At 35.5% G+C, this 14,193-nt stretch overlaps 1 protein-coding gene across 7 annotated transcripts in view; it reads right to left on the bottom strand.

The window, feature by feature from the left end:
• The window catches only part of KIDINS220 (kinase D interacting substrate 220), a 94,696-nt gene that overhangs the window by 38,075 nt on the left and 42,428 nt on the right, over positions 1-14,193 (bottom strand). For all 7 annotated transcript variants that reach the window (XM_024737686.1, XM_024737692.1, XM_024737687.1 and 4 more), the window contains exons 21-22: positions 12,625-12,769; positions 8,329-8,491 (exon numbers count right to left, since the gene is read on the bottom strand). In XM_024737686.1, the coding sequence (XP_024593454.1) occupies positions 8,329-8,491; positions 12,625-12,769 (308 nt within the window). The remainder of the gene's footprint in view (positions 1-8,328; positions 8,492-12,624; positions 12,770-14,193) is intronic.

Here is a 14,193-nt window from a genome sequence, read left to right as displayed (position 1 = left end):
TTATATTTTATTTTTTTCAGCACAAACCTGCTTAGTTTCCTTTCCTATATGGAGAATTATTTCATGATTTTTGCAAAGAATTCAATCAGTTTTTTTTTTAAAGATAAAGATATTGATAAAGTATTGAACCCCTGAATAAAGTATTTACATTATATACACATTAAGGGCAAGAGTGTTTTGAGGGAAAAAATGGAAATAATAACTATACACAAGACAGTAATTTAATAATGGTGGAATGATGACAACACCAACACCTACAGAGAAGACACATCATGTCAAGAAGATAGAATTTCATTAAGATTCTCAACTATATATAAAAAACACTAAAAGAGCATACATAAAACAGTACTGGGAATAAATATTTATAGTATCTCAAAACCTAAATTAAGAAAAAATCATCAGTACAAAGAATGTACTTTGTGCTACATAGGAGATAAGACTTCTTCGCAAATCTAAACTAACTACTGTCCAATTTTTTTATGCTATTCAAATTCATAACTTAAGTCCACATGCAAAAGAAACAAGCCTATGCATAATCTGGGCCACATAATGGGGTAGGGAGGGGTACCAGTAATCACCCAGAACTTCAAGGAAAGAGGAAGGCGGTTAGTGAGAGCTAAACAGAGGCATGAGGTCACTAGAAGTGATAAAACCAAGCTTATGAAAACTTCGGGTGAGTATCAGGAAGGAATATCAGACAATACGATGTTTTATTATGAAAAACATCCTAAGTACAGAAATACTGCTACTTGAATAATTTAAAGATACTGAATTTAGGATAAATGTTACAAACTAGATGTCTGCAGTGTCTAGTCAGCAAGTAGTAGATATTTCCGCAAAAAGAAAATGGCTACGATTCTGAGGTTCCCTCAAAACTTATTGTTTTAAAAAAATCAAAATAAAGGACCAAAACAAAGTATTGTTTGGTAAGGCATTATCCTTATCACAAAACTAATTCTGACCACATCATCCTAAGTAAAAGGCTGGTTGAGCAGTGTCTAAACAGAAATTTGAAATGTTATCTTCATGAAAACTATTTAAATTGATCTTTTAAAAACCTCTATCATTGCTTAAAATGCTTACTGAAAAATATCAGAAATAAAGTTTTATACTAAAATATCTCAATGGTGTCTAAAACTCTGTAATAAAAGTAGACAGAAAATCTTTATCTACAGTTTTTATTTTACTCCCTTTCTTCTTACTAAATGTATGTTAACAAAAAAAGCCCTCAAATGATCTAGACAAAAGCTTTTAGCTCAACACATAATTGCCAGAAAATTACAATAATTGTACCAATTAAAATAATCTTGAATGAACAGTATGTCATCTTAATGTTCCAATGGTTTACAGAGGGATCTACTTAATTAGCTGAAATTGCTTTCCAGTGTTAGTATCAAATGTCATTTGTTAAAAGTTGAACAATTTAGAAAATAATTTAACAAAGCAATTTTACCAAACACCAAGAACCAACATTTTCTTTTTCAGCTGAATAAATCAAGCAGATGTGTCATCAAATTGCTATAAAAATAAATGAGGCGTTTTATGGATTAAAAAAATTTTACTACTAGTGTTAAAAATACTATTTTCTGATTGTTTTCACCAAATCAGATTTCTTTAATAAAATAAATGAATATCAATTATATACTGCTGCTTTTTGTCTGCTGTAAATAACACTTTTTATTATTCAAATGACAAGCAATAGCATCAGAGAACTCAACTATGGTTAACTAGAAACAGTCATCTAAGTTATTCTAACATACTCCAATATATGATTTTTCAATGTTGATCAAATTGGCTTCCTATAGTTTTTCATTAAGAAATCATCTTAAATTACTTTGTCAATTCCTTAATGAATTCTCAGATTCTTATTACATTGTCTTTTTTCTCTTCCTTAGACTACCTACAAAGCAGTCTTTGTAAGTATTTGCAGGCATATAGGACACAATTATTTCTTTAAAAAAAAAACAAGGCATCTCAAAATCACCCTGAATCCAACCCATTCATGGATGGCAGGCCCACCAAGAGCTGAAGTCCAAAATAAGAAATTAACTTATTAATGGTAAATTATGGTAAATAAATTATAAATTAATGGTAAAACAAAGTTCCCATTACCTCATTATACCTCCAATATATAACAATCTGTATTTATTTGAACAAAATAAAATATTCCCCCTACAAAAATTTACTCCAAGCTATTTTTATTATATGATTAAAAATACCCCCCCAAAAGCATTTCTTTGACAAATGTTCTACTGATATATTAATGAACAGGGTGAAAAATTACTATTATCTTTAAACTACAGGTGATACATTCTCTTTTGTCTGTAAGATATATTTTAATTAAAAATATAAATTTTTGAAAGTTTCCTTGAATACTAGGAAGTCATATAAGCTTGAGGCTCAAATGCTGGAAATTAGGGTGAAAGTTTTAAAAGGTCAAGTAATTGCCTATTAAGAAAATAACAGTAGTTTTAGCCTGGAAAGTTTTCTATCATCCAGAAGGCAATGTTTTAGCCTGACATTGATAAAAACCTGTTAATTGGCTGTTTGAGTCATCACATTTTTACTTTCCTCCAGTTGTTTCAAATATGTATGTTTTACCTTCAATCAGAATATAAGTTCCTCAACACTTGAGTATTTAGGGACAAAAGATATGTTGTATGTAATACACCCTCTAATGGTCTAGGGAAAAAAAAAAGGGTGTGTGTGTGGGGGGGGCGGGTAATGGTGTTTTGGGGAGATTCATGCTGAAGTATTTAGGTGTGAAAAACACTTTTGGATGGTTTGGCAAAAGGAAAGTGTATGTATGTGTGTGTGGATATGTGTGTAAGTTGCTCAAGGGCCTAAGATGCTTTGTATAGTTGTCTCTCTACGTACCCCACCTGCTCAGCCAGCCCCTGGAACACATGAAAGCACAAAGAACAACAATCTAAGCCCTGACCCATAGTAAAAACTCACACTAAATACACATTAAATGAAGAAAATTAACTAGAATGGATAAACAAAAATCAAGGGAAGCCATTAGGTCTCACACCTACTCATCTTGGTTTCTTTAAGAAAAGAGACAAGATTTCAGGAAGGCATGTTTTATTCAAATGATAATATCTAAAATGAGACTGAGGGCTTCCCTGGTGGCGCAGTGGTTGAGAGTCCACCTGCCTATGCAGGGGACAGGGGTTCGTGCCCCGGTCTGGGAAGATCCCACAGAGCAGCTGGGCCCGTGAGCCATGGCTGCTGAGCCTGCGCGTCCGGAGCCTGTGCTCCGCAACGGGAGAGGCCACAACAGTGAGAGGCCCGCGTATCGCAAAAAAAATAAAATAAAATAAAATGAGACTGAAATACTCTTCATCCTTTTTATATCTTTTGTCTCCCAGCGACCATCCCAGCAAAAAAGTAACTAGAAAACTACAAAACCATGACTTTCTAATTTAAATTACTGCCAATGATAAGTTAAAAGCTCATTTTCATAAAAACATGCTCAATATTTTCTATATAGTTTGACAACATGCAGAAGAAATAAGATAAATTTTCTGCAAAGAAATTAGACACTGTGCATTTAAAAAAAATTTTTTTAATATATGTGATTTTTCACCTGAATAGCTCACTAACCCAAGAGTTGCAGATTCTAATCATACTTGACCTCACTGATGGACTGTCCATCTTACTTCCTACAGTATCAGAACTGGCTAACTTGACTTCTTGGCATTTGTGGATTGCAGGTCTTAAAATACTAATGAACACTGCACCGTCTGCATCCACTTGCTCCATGCCTTTTAGAGGTACCAGCTGATTCTAACATTAGAATCAATCAATCAATAAAGTGTGGTTTGTGATTCATCCTGCCACCATGAAACAAAATGGTAGGGTTTTTTTTTAAAGCTTTCAATAGAGCTATGTATATATAATGATCTTCAGTTACACGCGGCATGTGTGTAAAGGTTACTAAAACCACATAAGTGTACTAAGGAATACAGTTCTTGGAATCATTTAATGTAAACTATGTCCTTAAGTAAAAATCTTAACAAAGCAACAAATATTTACTGAACGATCACTATGGAGAACAAAAGGAATGGGAAGAGGAAAATTTCTTAGTAAGAACCAGGTACTTTATGTTTGTATCCCTCCTCTCTTTTTATTTGTTCAAATCATAGCATTTATCGTCCTATATTTTAATTATTTACTGTGCTTTTCCACTGCATTAAAATGTCTTTTTAAGTCACAGAAAAGGTGAAAGAACAGGACAACCGACTCCCAAACACAGCTCACCTAGAGTCATAAACTGTCAACATCATGTCGCGATACACCTGCTATCTCCCTTCTCCCCATATATATGTACATGTATACACATCCACATAATATATACACAGGTATACTTACAGACATATGCGTATCTACACACACATACACTTTCCTTTTGCCAAACCATCTGAAAGTGTATTTCACACTTCAATACTTCAGCGTGAACCTCCCCCAAACACCCTTACCATGCCTAAGGAAATTAACATTAATTCAAAAATTCTTCCTTACCAATTGCCCGCAAAATGCCCTTCAGTGACCTGCTTTTCTTCTGATACAGATCCCTACCACAGTTCACACACTGCATTTTGGCTGTGGGATCTATCTCTGCAGTCTCCCCCAGTCACCAATATGGAATTCAAGCCAGTTGTCTTGTAGAATGTTCCACATTCCAGATTCATCTGGCTGCTTCCTCAGAATTAGAATCATAGTACAACACGGCTGGCAACGGTACCAGGAAGGTGATGTGGTACCTTCTACCACATTTTATCTAGTGGCTTATGATGCTATGCACCCCATTAATGATGCCAGGCTTGACTGTTTGATTAAAAATGCGATGACAGCCAGATATCGCCACTGCAAGCACGTGTCTTCGCTGTGATTATATGTAACCTGGGGGTGATATTTTGAGACCATGTGCGCCTCCTGTGTTCCCCAACAACTTTCCTCCAGTGGTTTCTGCAACCACCGATGATCTTTGCTTGAATCAATTATCACACTGCGGATTTAAAAAAAATGATAATTTTTCTACTTCATTCATTCCTTCTACATTTATCTGCTGGCATTCTCCTAAAATAAAGAATTATTCCTTTTTCCTCTCTTCTAAGTATTACTGTGGACTCACTGGATTTCTTTTGTTGATATGTTATAATCCATTACCATCATTTTTCTTTGTGATTCTCAAATGGGCCCAAGTTTGAAAGGTGCTCCTTCAAGCTAAGTCCTGTGCCCTTCTGTGCAGACCTCACTGTCTTTGAACATTTTCCTTCCTTGATTTCTGGCACAACAATGCAGGCTCCCCCTGAGCTTTCCCTGCCTTAGACCTGGAATCAGCCATTTCTCCAAGGAGTCCCAATCAGAAACCAAGATCTAGGCACCAGATGTGCTCACAATTTGGGGGTATTTTTGCTCCCTTCTGGTGGGCAAAACTAGAGGAAACCTCATTTTAAATTATGAGTTAATATTTAATATCTCCAAATCCAGTCTACTACCATAGTGCTCCTCCTAATTTCTTCCATTCAATATTTGTATATCCCTTCTCCCATAGGAAAAACACCGGCCTCCAAAAATATCTATTAATTCATTTTTTACTCTGTCCTATGATACATTCAAAAGGATTTCAGGAGTGTAATACCAATACTATTATCAGCAACAAACCTACTAAGCTCAAGATTTCTTTGCAGTTAATTTTGTCTTCAGTATATTATACTGAGAATAAAGAATCAGAGAACTGAGTTCAAAGGTGTTTGAATTAATTTTTTTCTGTGTGGTTATATTTTCAATTTCATGTACCATTAGGAGCATCTCTTTCTGTTTGTATTCAATATTAGGGTTTGCTTTTCCCATCCTTTTTGTTTCTCGATTATGATACGAAAGGCAAACTACATAAAAATATACATTCAGAGACATCTCATTCCCCATCTAAGCATCCTCTTTAGGTAAACATTTTTATTAGTTTCTGGCTTACCCTTCCCATGGGTTTGTTTTATATTTTCATGAAAAATAATATATACCTACATATGTATATACAGATGTACTTATTCCCCCTTCTTCCTTATACAAACAGAAACATGTTATATACTCTTTTGCACTTTACATTTTTCACTTACTAATATATCCTGAAATTTTCACCGTATCAAATCATAGTTTTTTCTCATTTTCTACAGCTACAAGGCACTGTATTATGGTAGCTGTGCCATAATTTGTCCAAGCAATGCTCCTATAAATGTGCATTTAAATTATGCTGCTACAGATAAGGTCACAATAAACAACCCTGTATAACCAGTTTTATAACTGTGGAGGTGTGTGTTTAAATTTCTACACATGAGATTATAGGATCAAAAAGTAAACATATTTGCCTGGTCGCCTTTGTACCTCCAGCATCAGGACCAGGGCCCCCAAGTAGCAAACACTTAGATTTTTTTTTTGAGTGAACTCAATTATGAATTTTTTTGAGAGCTTTAAAAACTTTTTGTTTATTTTCACATCTCTCCTGCTTCTATTTCCTAAGGCCACAGACCTTCTTTCACCAATTACTCACCCTCTTCACAGAACATGCAGAGGGCCCAGTGCTGGGAACCCTAGGCACACTGTCCTTAACATGTGAGAAATTGAGCAATGTTCCCGGACTCCTGAGACACAATAAACTTCTAAGCATTATATTCAATTAAAGGAATGTGAAGAGACTGACTTGAGTCCTATGTGTATCAAACCAAAAACTGTGCTCATCTAGCAAACATTCATTATTATACAGCACCTATGCTATGATGCAAACGTTTATTCATGAAATAATATTTTACTGCACAACCAAGGGAAAAAACAGTCATGTATCTTATAATAAAGATGATTTCTAAAACATCAAAGAGCAGATGCAATCAGTGACACTGCTCCACAGGCCCATGGTAGCTGTGTTTCGCTGCCATCTACGAGAGCACCTACTTGACACAGCTCACAGAATTCAATCTGTTTAATTTAGCACAAATTAAACAGCAAAACCTACAAGAGCTCAAGTCTGTAGACTAATACTACAACCAGCCTCTATATTCTAAAATCAGTTATTCACCTAGACAGTATTAGATAAAATATGTACATGAAAAGTGGGGACTGGAAAATAACGAAAACCACATGCTGGCAGTACTCTAAGAAAACTTACTTGGAATCTTAAAAGTTTTGATGTATAAACTCTACACTGAATGGTTCGTTAGATTTAATATTTCATTTACATGTTCAAAATAGTAGTCTCAACTATACCAAGTTTTATACAATTGTATAGTTCCCTTGTATTATACTTTTTCTAAGAGGTATTTTTATTTAGAGTTGTAACTGAAAACTTTGAAGGTATTAAGTATTCTGGTAAACAAAAGGGATTATAATTTTATTTGTTTCTTTGACAAGAAAGTCAAACTCTTAAAACTTGACATGTTTACCATTTCACTGAGCATTAACTGTATGGCTTTCCAGAAAAAAATTAATCAATTTCTTTACCAGAAGTAGATTTAAAAAGTATTTCAGGGGCTTCCCTGGTGACGCAGTGGTTGAGAGTCCACCTGCCGATGCAGGGGACACGGGTTTGTGCCCCGGTCTGGGAAGATCCCAGCTGCCGCAGAGCGACTGGGCCCATGAGCCATGGCCGCTGAGCCTGCGCGTCCAGAGCCTGTGCTCCGCAACGGGAAAGGCCACACAACAGTGAGAGGCCCACGTACCGCGGAAAAAAAAAAAAAAAAAAAAAGTACTTCAAATGACTGACTATAAAAGAAAAATAGTTCTTTTTATTGTTTTATAGAACTTATTGTTCTATAAAAGAACAATAAATTGTTCATATATTTTATAAATCCTTTACTGTTTAATGCAAAGAATGTTTTCCAGCCAGTATTCACAGTTCCCCAAATCCTCCAGATATAAAGCTGTGAATATACCTGCACTAATGATTTGGAAAATGTAACCTCCTTAATATTCTATAAAGACACTTAGAATAAAAAATAAAATAGAAATAAATAATAATGTTTTAAGGTTTGCATTTTGTATATATAAATAACATAGAGCTGACAGGACTATGAAACATTTTTCATCATATAGGTTACATTGAGATAGGAAGAATATAGACAAATAAATCTGTAAATTTTACATAATGGGATATATACCTGTGCTAATACAACTCCAAATTATAATGGAATTAATGAGAATGATTAGTTGAACCCAGAACTCTACATTTTATACATTTTGTATTCATTTTGCTTTATATGCATTAACTTTCTTCTGAAAAGTCAACTCAGTCTAAGGTAAATTTAAATATAAAGAGGTCAGATAAAGTACCTTTCATAGATGGTTTTTAATGTCATTTGATCTGGAATACCTTCAGTCTCTTCCAAATATAATATGAGCCATGAAGTTCGGTATGGCCACTGCTCAGTAAGGTTGATCCAGCTAGCAAGCCTATCCCAGTTGAAACTTATCTGATTGGCTCTCAGTAATCGCCCTTTAAGGAATACAAAAAATGTTTTAAATTAATAGGCATGTAACGTTAAGCCAAATATTCTGTATATTCAAAAATAATTCAACTTTAAATCTTTTAAAATTTGCCATTTAATTTACACTACAAACTGAAACCTAGTACTTATATGGATATGGCTTAAACACAACTCTGTTTAATTCTAAAGTAATTTTTTTGTGATTTGCTGTTGGTGCTACACACTGCTTTGATGACATTTATCCAGGCAAAAATCTTTCAGGATGGCAAGTCAGACGGTCTCGACCCTACCCACAATCATACAGCAGAACATCAATGCACCCATGATAAGCCCCATCCTCCTATGGACCTTGAACAAATCCAAATATGCTGGATTGTACATTTACCCGTTTTATTACGGGTAAATGTACAATCTCATACACTTTCATTTTTATGTACTAAGGGTGGCTTATGTAAGTAATCTATCAAGTGAGTAATAATATGTTTCTAAAATTTGTTTACATATATTTAAAAACTCCTATCACCGGGGTTTTCTTAGGACTCTAATTCAGTGTTCTACCATTGGGCATGCCTACATTAGGACACTTGGCAATCCTTGAACTTTCAGAACAGATGATTTGTTTCATTGCTTCATCAATTTTTCCTTGATCTTGTTGGGATTCTGAACTGCTGATATCATTGCTTTTTAGTTTTAAACATTGTCAGTTTTATTTCATCATTATCTAGACTAAGATATCTATTTGTTTTGGTTCAAATATGAATCATCCCTTTCCTTACTACTAATACATATAGATTTGTAATTCCCCCATCCAATTCTTCCCATATCCTCAACCCTCATTCCCTCAGCAGATCTGCTTTTATGGGCAAACCACATTATCATCACCAGATTCCTTTTCCCCTAGAAAATGGGATCTGGTCTGCTAAAAAAGTGACAAGGTCTTTACTTTCAATCCAAGCGAGCTACGGTCACATGCATTTGAGAGTTACAAAAACTCATTGAAGTATCACAATATATGGATATATGATACTAACGCTGGGGATAAAATGCTTAACAAAAGAGATATGATCCCAGCCTTCATGAAGCTTACACTCCAGTGGGCCAGACAAATAAATCAAACAAAAATCATGAAATGACTTAATCACAAATTGTGACGAGAGGAGATCTACTCTCAGCAGAGTATAAACAGGTTAACACAGAACTAAAAGTTTAAAAACCTAGGCAACTAGAAGCCAGGCATTAAAATGTGCTTGCAACATTGACAACGTACTTCTTGAACTTTAAAAGATGAAAAAACTGGTGAAAAAAACTTTTAGAACTGAATTGGAAACATGGGTTAAAACAATATGTGAACTAATTTTCATCCCATGATTAGGCTTGATCCCCCAAACATTTGTGGGAAGGCAATGAAGGCTTCAAATCTAACTACAGTTGCTCTATTGAGTTTTTAAACCTCACTCATTCAGTATGTTAGTTACTGATGACAGACATAGAAGGCTTACTCCCCACCCTAAAAGAAGGCAAGAATGTACTGGAAAAGATGGATAGATAAGAAAACAATTACTTACAATCCTAACAGATAAGACTCTACTGGAGATACACACATATTGCTGTGAGAAAATAAAAAATGCACTCCAAATCCAGAAGCAGCAGTTACAGGAAGGTTTCCTTAAGAAAGTAACCCCTAGAACTAAGCTATGCAAGGTGAGTATGAGTCAATCTGATGAGGAAGGGCTGAGGCAAGAGGAGAAAGTTAGGGCAGTCAAACAAAGGCAACAGCAAATGCAGTCATGAATTCATGAAACTAGCAGATACACAGAACAGACCAACTACTTTAAAAGTGTGAGTGAATAAAAATAACGTTAAGTATTTGAAGTGTTCTAGCATACAACAGTTAAGAAATAAAGCAGTAGCGGGGTCTTCCCTGGTGGCGCAGTGGTTAAGAAGCCGCCTGCCAATGCAGTGGACATGGGTTTGAGCCCTGGTCCGGGAAGATCCCACATGCCGCGGAGTGGCTGGGCCCGTGAGCCATAGCCGCTGAGCCTGTGCGCCCGGAGCTGCTCTGCAACGGGAGAGGCCACAACAGTGAGAGGCCCGCGTACCGCAAAAAAAAAAAAATAGATGTATAGAAAATCTGAATTTCAACATTTTAAAATATAAGCGAATTAAGACATCCTAAGTTCATGGATTGGAAGACTTAATATTGTTAAAATGTCAATATTAGCCAAAGCAATCTACAGATTCAATGTAACCCTGTCAAAATCCCAATGACATTTTCTGTAGAAATAGAAAAACCCATCCTAAAATTTACATGGAGTCTCAAGGGACCCTGAATAACTAAAACATCCCTGAAAAAGAAGAACAAAACTGGAGGAATCACACTTCCTGATTTCAAAACTTACTACAAAGTTACAGTAATCAGAACAGTGGGGTATTGGCAAAATGCAGACATAATAGACCAACAGAACAGAATAGTGAATCCAGAAATAAATCCTCACATATATGGTCAGATGATTTTTGACAAGGGTGCCAAGACCATTCAATGGGGAAAGGACAGTCTTTTCAATAAATGATGCTTGGAAAACTGGATACCCATATGCAAAATAATGAAGTTGAACTTACCTAACACCATATACAAAAATTAACTCAAAATGGATCAAGGACCTAAATTTAAGACTTAAAGCGTTAGAAAACACAGGATAAAAACTTCATGATATTGGATTTGGCAATGATTTCTTGACATGACACCAAAAGCACAGGTAACAGAAGAAAAAAATAGACAAACTGAACTTAATAAAAAATTAAAAATTTTGTATATCAAAAGACACTATCTGTAGAATAAAAAGGCAACCGACGGAATGGGAGAAAATATTTGAAAATCATGTATCTGAAAAGGGATTAATATCCAGAATATACAGAGAACTCCTAAAACTCAACAACAGCAAAAAAAGTCCAACTCAAAAATTGGCAAAGGACTTGAACAGACATTTCTCCAAAGAAGATATATTAATGGCCAATAAGCACATAAAAAGATGCTCAACATCACTAATCATTAGGGAAATGCAAGTCAAAACTACAATGGGATACCACCTCACACCCACTGGGATAGCTATTATCAAAACACCAGAAAACAACAAGGTTGGTGAGGATGTAGAAAAATTGCTTGTTTACTGTTGGTGGGAAAAACTTCTTTTTTTACTATGGAAAAAAGTATGGAGGTTCCACCAAAAGTTTAAAATAGAAACACCATGTGACCCAGCAATTCCACTTTGGGTATATACCAAAAAAGAACTGAAAGCACTGTCTCCAAAACATATATGAACACCCGTGTTATAGCAGCATTATTCACAACAGCTAAAAATATGGAAGCAACCCACATGTCCATTGACAGATGAATGGATAAGCAAAACTTGGTATATACATACAGTAGAATATTAGCCTTAAAAAGGAAGAAAATTCTGGAATATGCTACAACATGGGTGAACCTTGATAAAACTGTGCTAAATGAAATAAGCTAGTCACAGAAAGACAAATATTGTATGATTCCAACTATATGAGGTATTCAGAGTAGCCAAAATGATAGAGACAAAGTATAGTGGTGGCTGCCAGGGGCCGGAGGAGAGGAGCAGGAGGATGAGAAGAGAGTTCCAGGTTTACAAGATGAAGAGTGACGGAGATGGATGGTAATGACGGCTGCACAACTATGGGAACTGTACCCTTAAAAATGGTTAAGGTGATAAATATTTACGTGTATTTCATTTAACACAATAAAAAAAGAAAAAATATACATCATTTGAAAATAGAAAGAGCAGCATGTAAAATCTGAATTTCAACATCTTAAATTATAAATTAATTATACTCAGTTATACAAATTAGCATAAAATTATGTTTATACAAAGAGAAAAATTAAAGCTGAGATGAAATTTTAAGTCATCGAGTTTTAAAATAACAGTAGACAACTGGTAGTTGATTTTCATTGTCAAAGCTAATATTGGTTTTATTAGACACACTTAATGTGAATAAAACTGGTATTCAGCAGTGTAAACATATAAACCCAGTACATCCTTTTGTTTCTGAAATTGGATTGCTTTATTAATGTTCAACCTTATTATCTACCATACAACAGTAAGAAAACAAAATTCACCTGTCACAGAAACAATATTAAGTAATCTTCTCATGGTCTGAGGACTTATGTCACTGAACCAGTCCTCTGTAACCAGCAGTTTTGTAAGATCAAAGGACATCTGCCGAGTAATCGTGCGCTGCATCTGTCTTCTTCGGTAAGTATCCTGAAACAGTGAACCCATACTTCGAGCCTGAGAACTTAAGGCTTTTTGAGAAGTTAATATATGTTTATGTCAACAACAAAAACAATCCAAAATTTTAGTCAAAGAGGAAGACTATATAGTAATAAAAGGTATTACTGTTACTTCCTGAGGCAGAATATTTACAGAACAGTTATAAAGTAATATCAGCAGCAACTGCACCAAATGCTATGGTTTAGCTTCAGGTGTATTTTGATTTATAGTTGTACAGAGAAAGCTCGATGCCTTAAAGATCATAAATAAGCAGAATTGTGTAAAGAAAATTCAACTCAAACTCTTATGGGAGCTCAGTATTTATAGGAACCCTGAAATAATAAAGCAAATAACCCCTCATCTAGATTTAAGGATTCAGCATTTTGATTTTTAGGTTATTTTTAAACGTATGACACAGCTGCTCTAACTATCCTCACATCTGCATAAGAATTAAAGGCTCTCTCCTGGGTGGGGTGGGGTAGGGAATCCCATCTAATCAGAGGAGGAACAGGCACAACAAAGGTGCGTTCTCATCTAAGGTCAAGAGACAGGGGAATGTGGATACAATTACAGGGAACCCAGGAGTCCAGACTCACAGGAGAGAAATTCAAAACTGTAAATCACACCCTGCTCTTAATTTAGAGCTGTCAACTGTCATTCATAATATTATTTTCACATCCATACTTCTACATGGTAGAGGCATAAAGTCAAAATATCACTGAAGACACACTTTTTTAAATGTAAAATGTCCCAATTTAATGTTAGCAAACTAGGGGGGAAAATAAATGGCGCTAATGCTAGCCCAGCCTAGCCATCCTTAAGCAGCACTATCACCATAACTTACCTGCAAGTGGGCATCTTCCTGCCTTGTAATACTCCCTTATTCTTTACAAAAGAAGGCTCCTAAAGATAGGGTAGGACAGGGAAACTACAGTGTTCCAGGAGAAAACCAAGGGACTGGGAAGGGCACAAAATCACTATGTGGGGAGAAAAAAAGAGTACACATCTCACAAACATCGGGGAAGGAGGAAGGCCAACAGGAAAACAAAGCAAGGAATTGTTCTCACACTACGCGCCTCTCTCTCCCTTACAGCTATGGTGACATGGGTCCCTGGAATGAACCCAGTGGTTCTCTAACCCTCAATGAAATCATCTGGGGAGCTTTAAAATCTCACCCTCAGAGGTTCTGATTCAATCGGTCTGGAATCTGGAGTGGCACCTGGGCTGAGAGCAGGCTGGGAGAGGACAGGCACTCCTATATAATTTACAGTTATTATGGCTCTAGGTTCAGACATTCCTTGAAAAACCACCTGAAGCTGAAAGGAAATCCAATGATAAAATTTACTGATGAGCTCAACGCATTATTTATAAAATATTACGTGGCATCACCTTGGTTTCATTTAAATAATAGCAAT

The sequence above is a fragment of the Neophocaena asiaeorientalis genome, unplaced genomic scaffold, assembly GCF_003031525.2.
Source record: "Neophocaena asiaeorientalis asiaeorientalis breed wild unplaced genomic scaffold, Neophocaena_asiaeorientalis_V1.1 scaffold396, whole genome shotgun sequence".
Lineage (NCBI taxonomy): Eukaryota > Metazoa > Chordata > Mammalia > Artiodactyla > Phocoenidae > Neophocaena > Neophocaena asiaeorientalis.
This window is presented reverse-complemented; position numbering and strand designations above follow the sequence as displayed.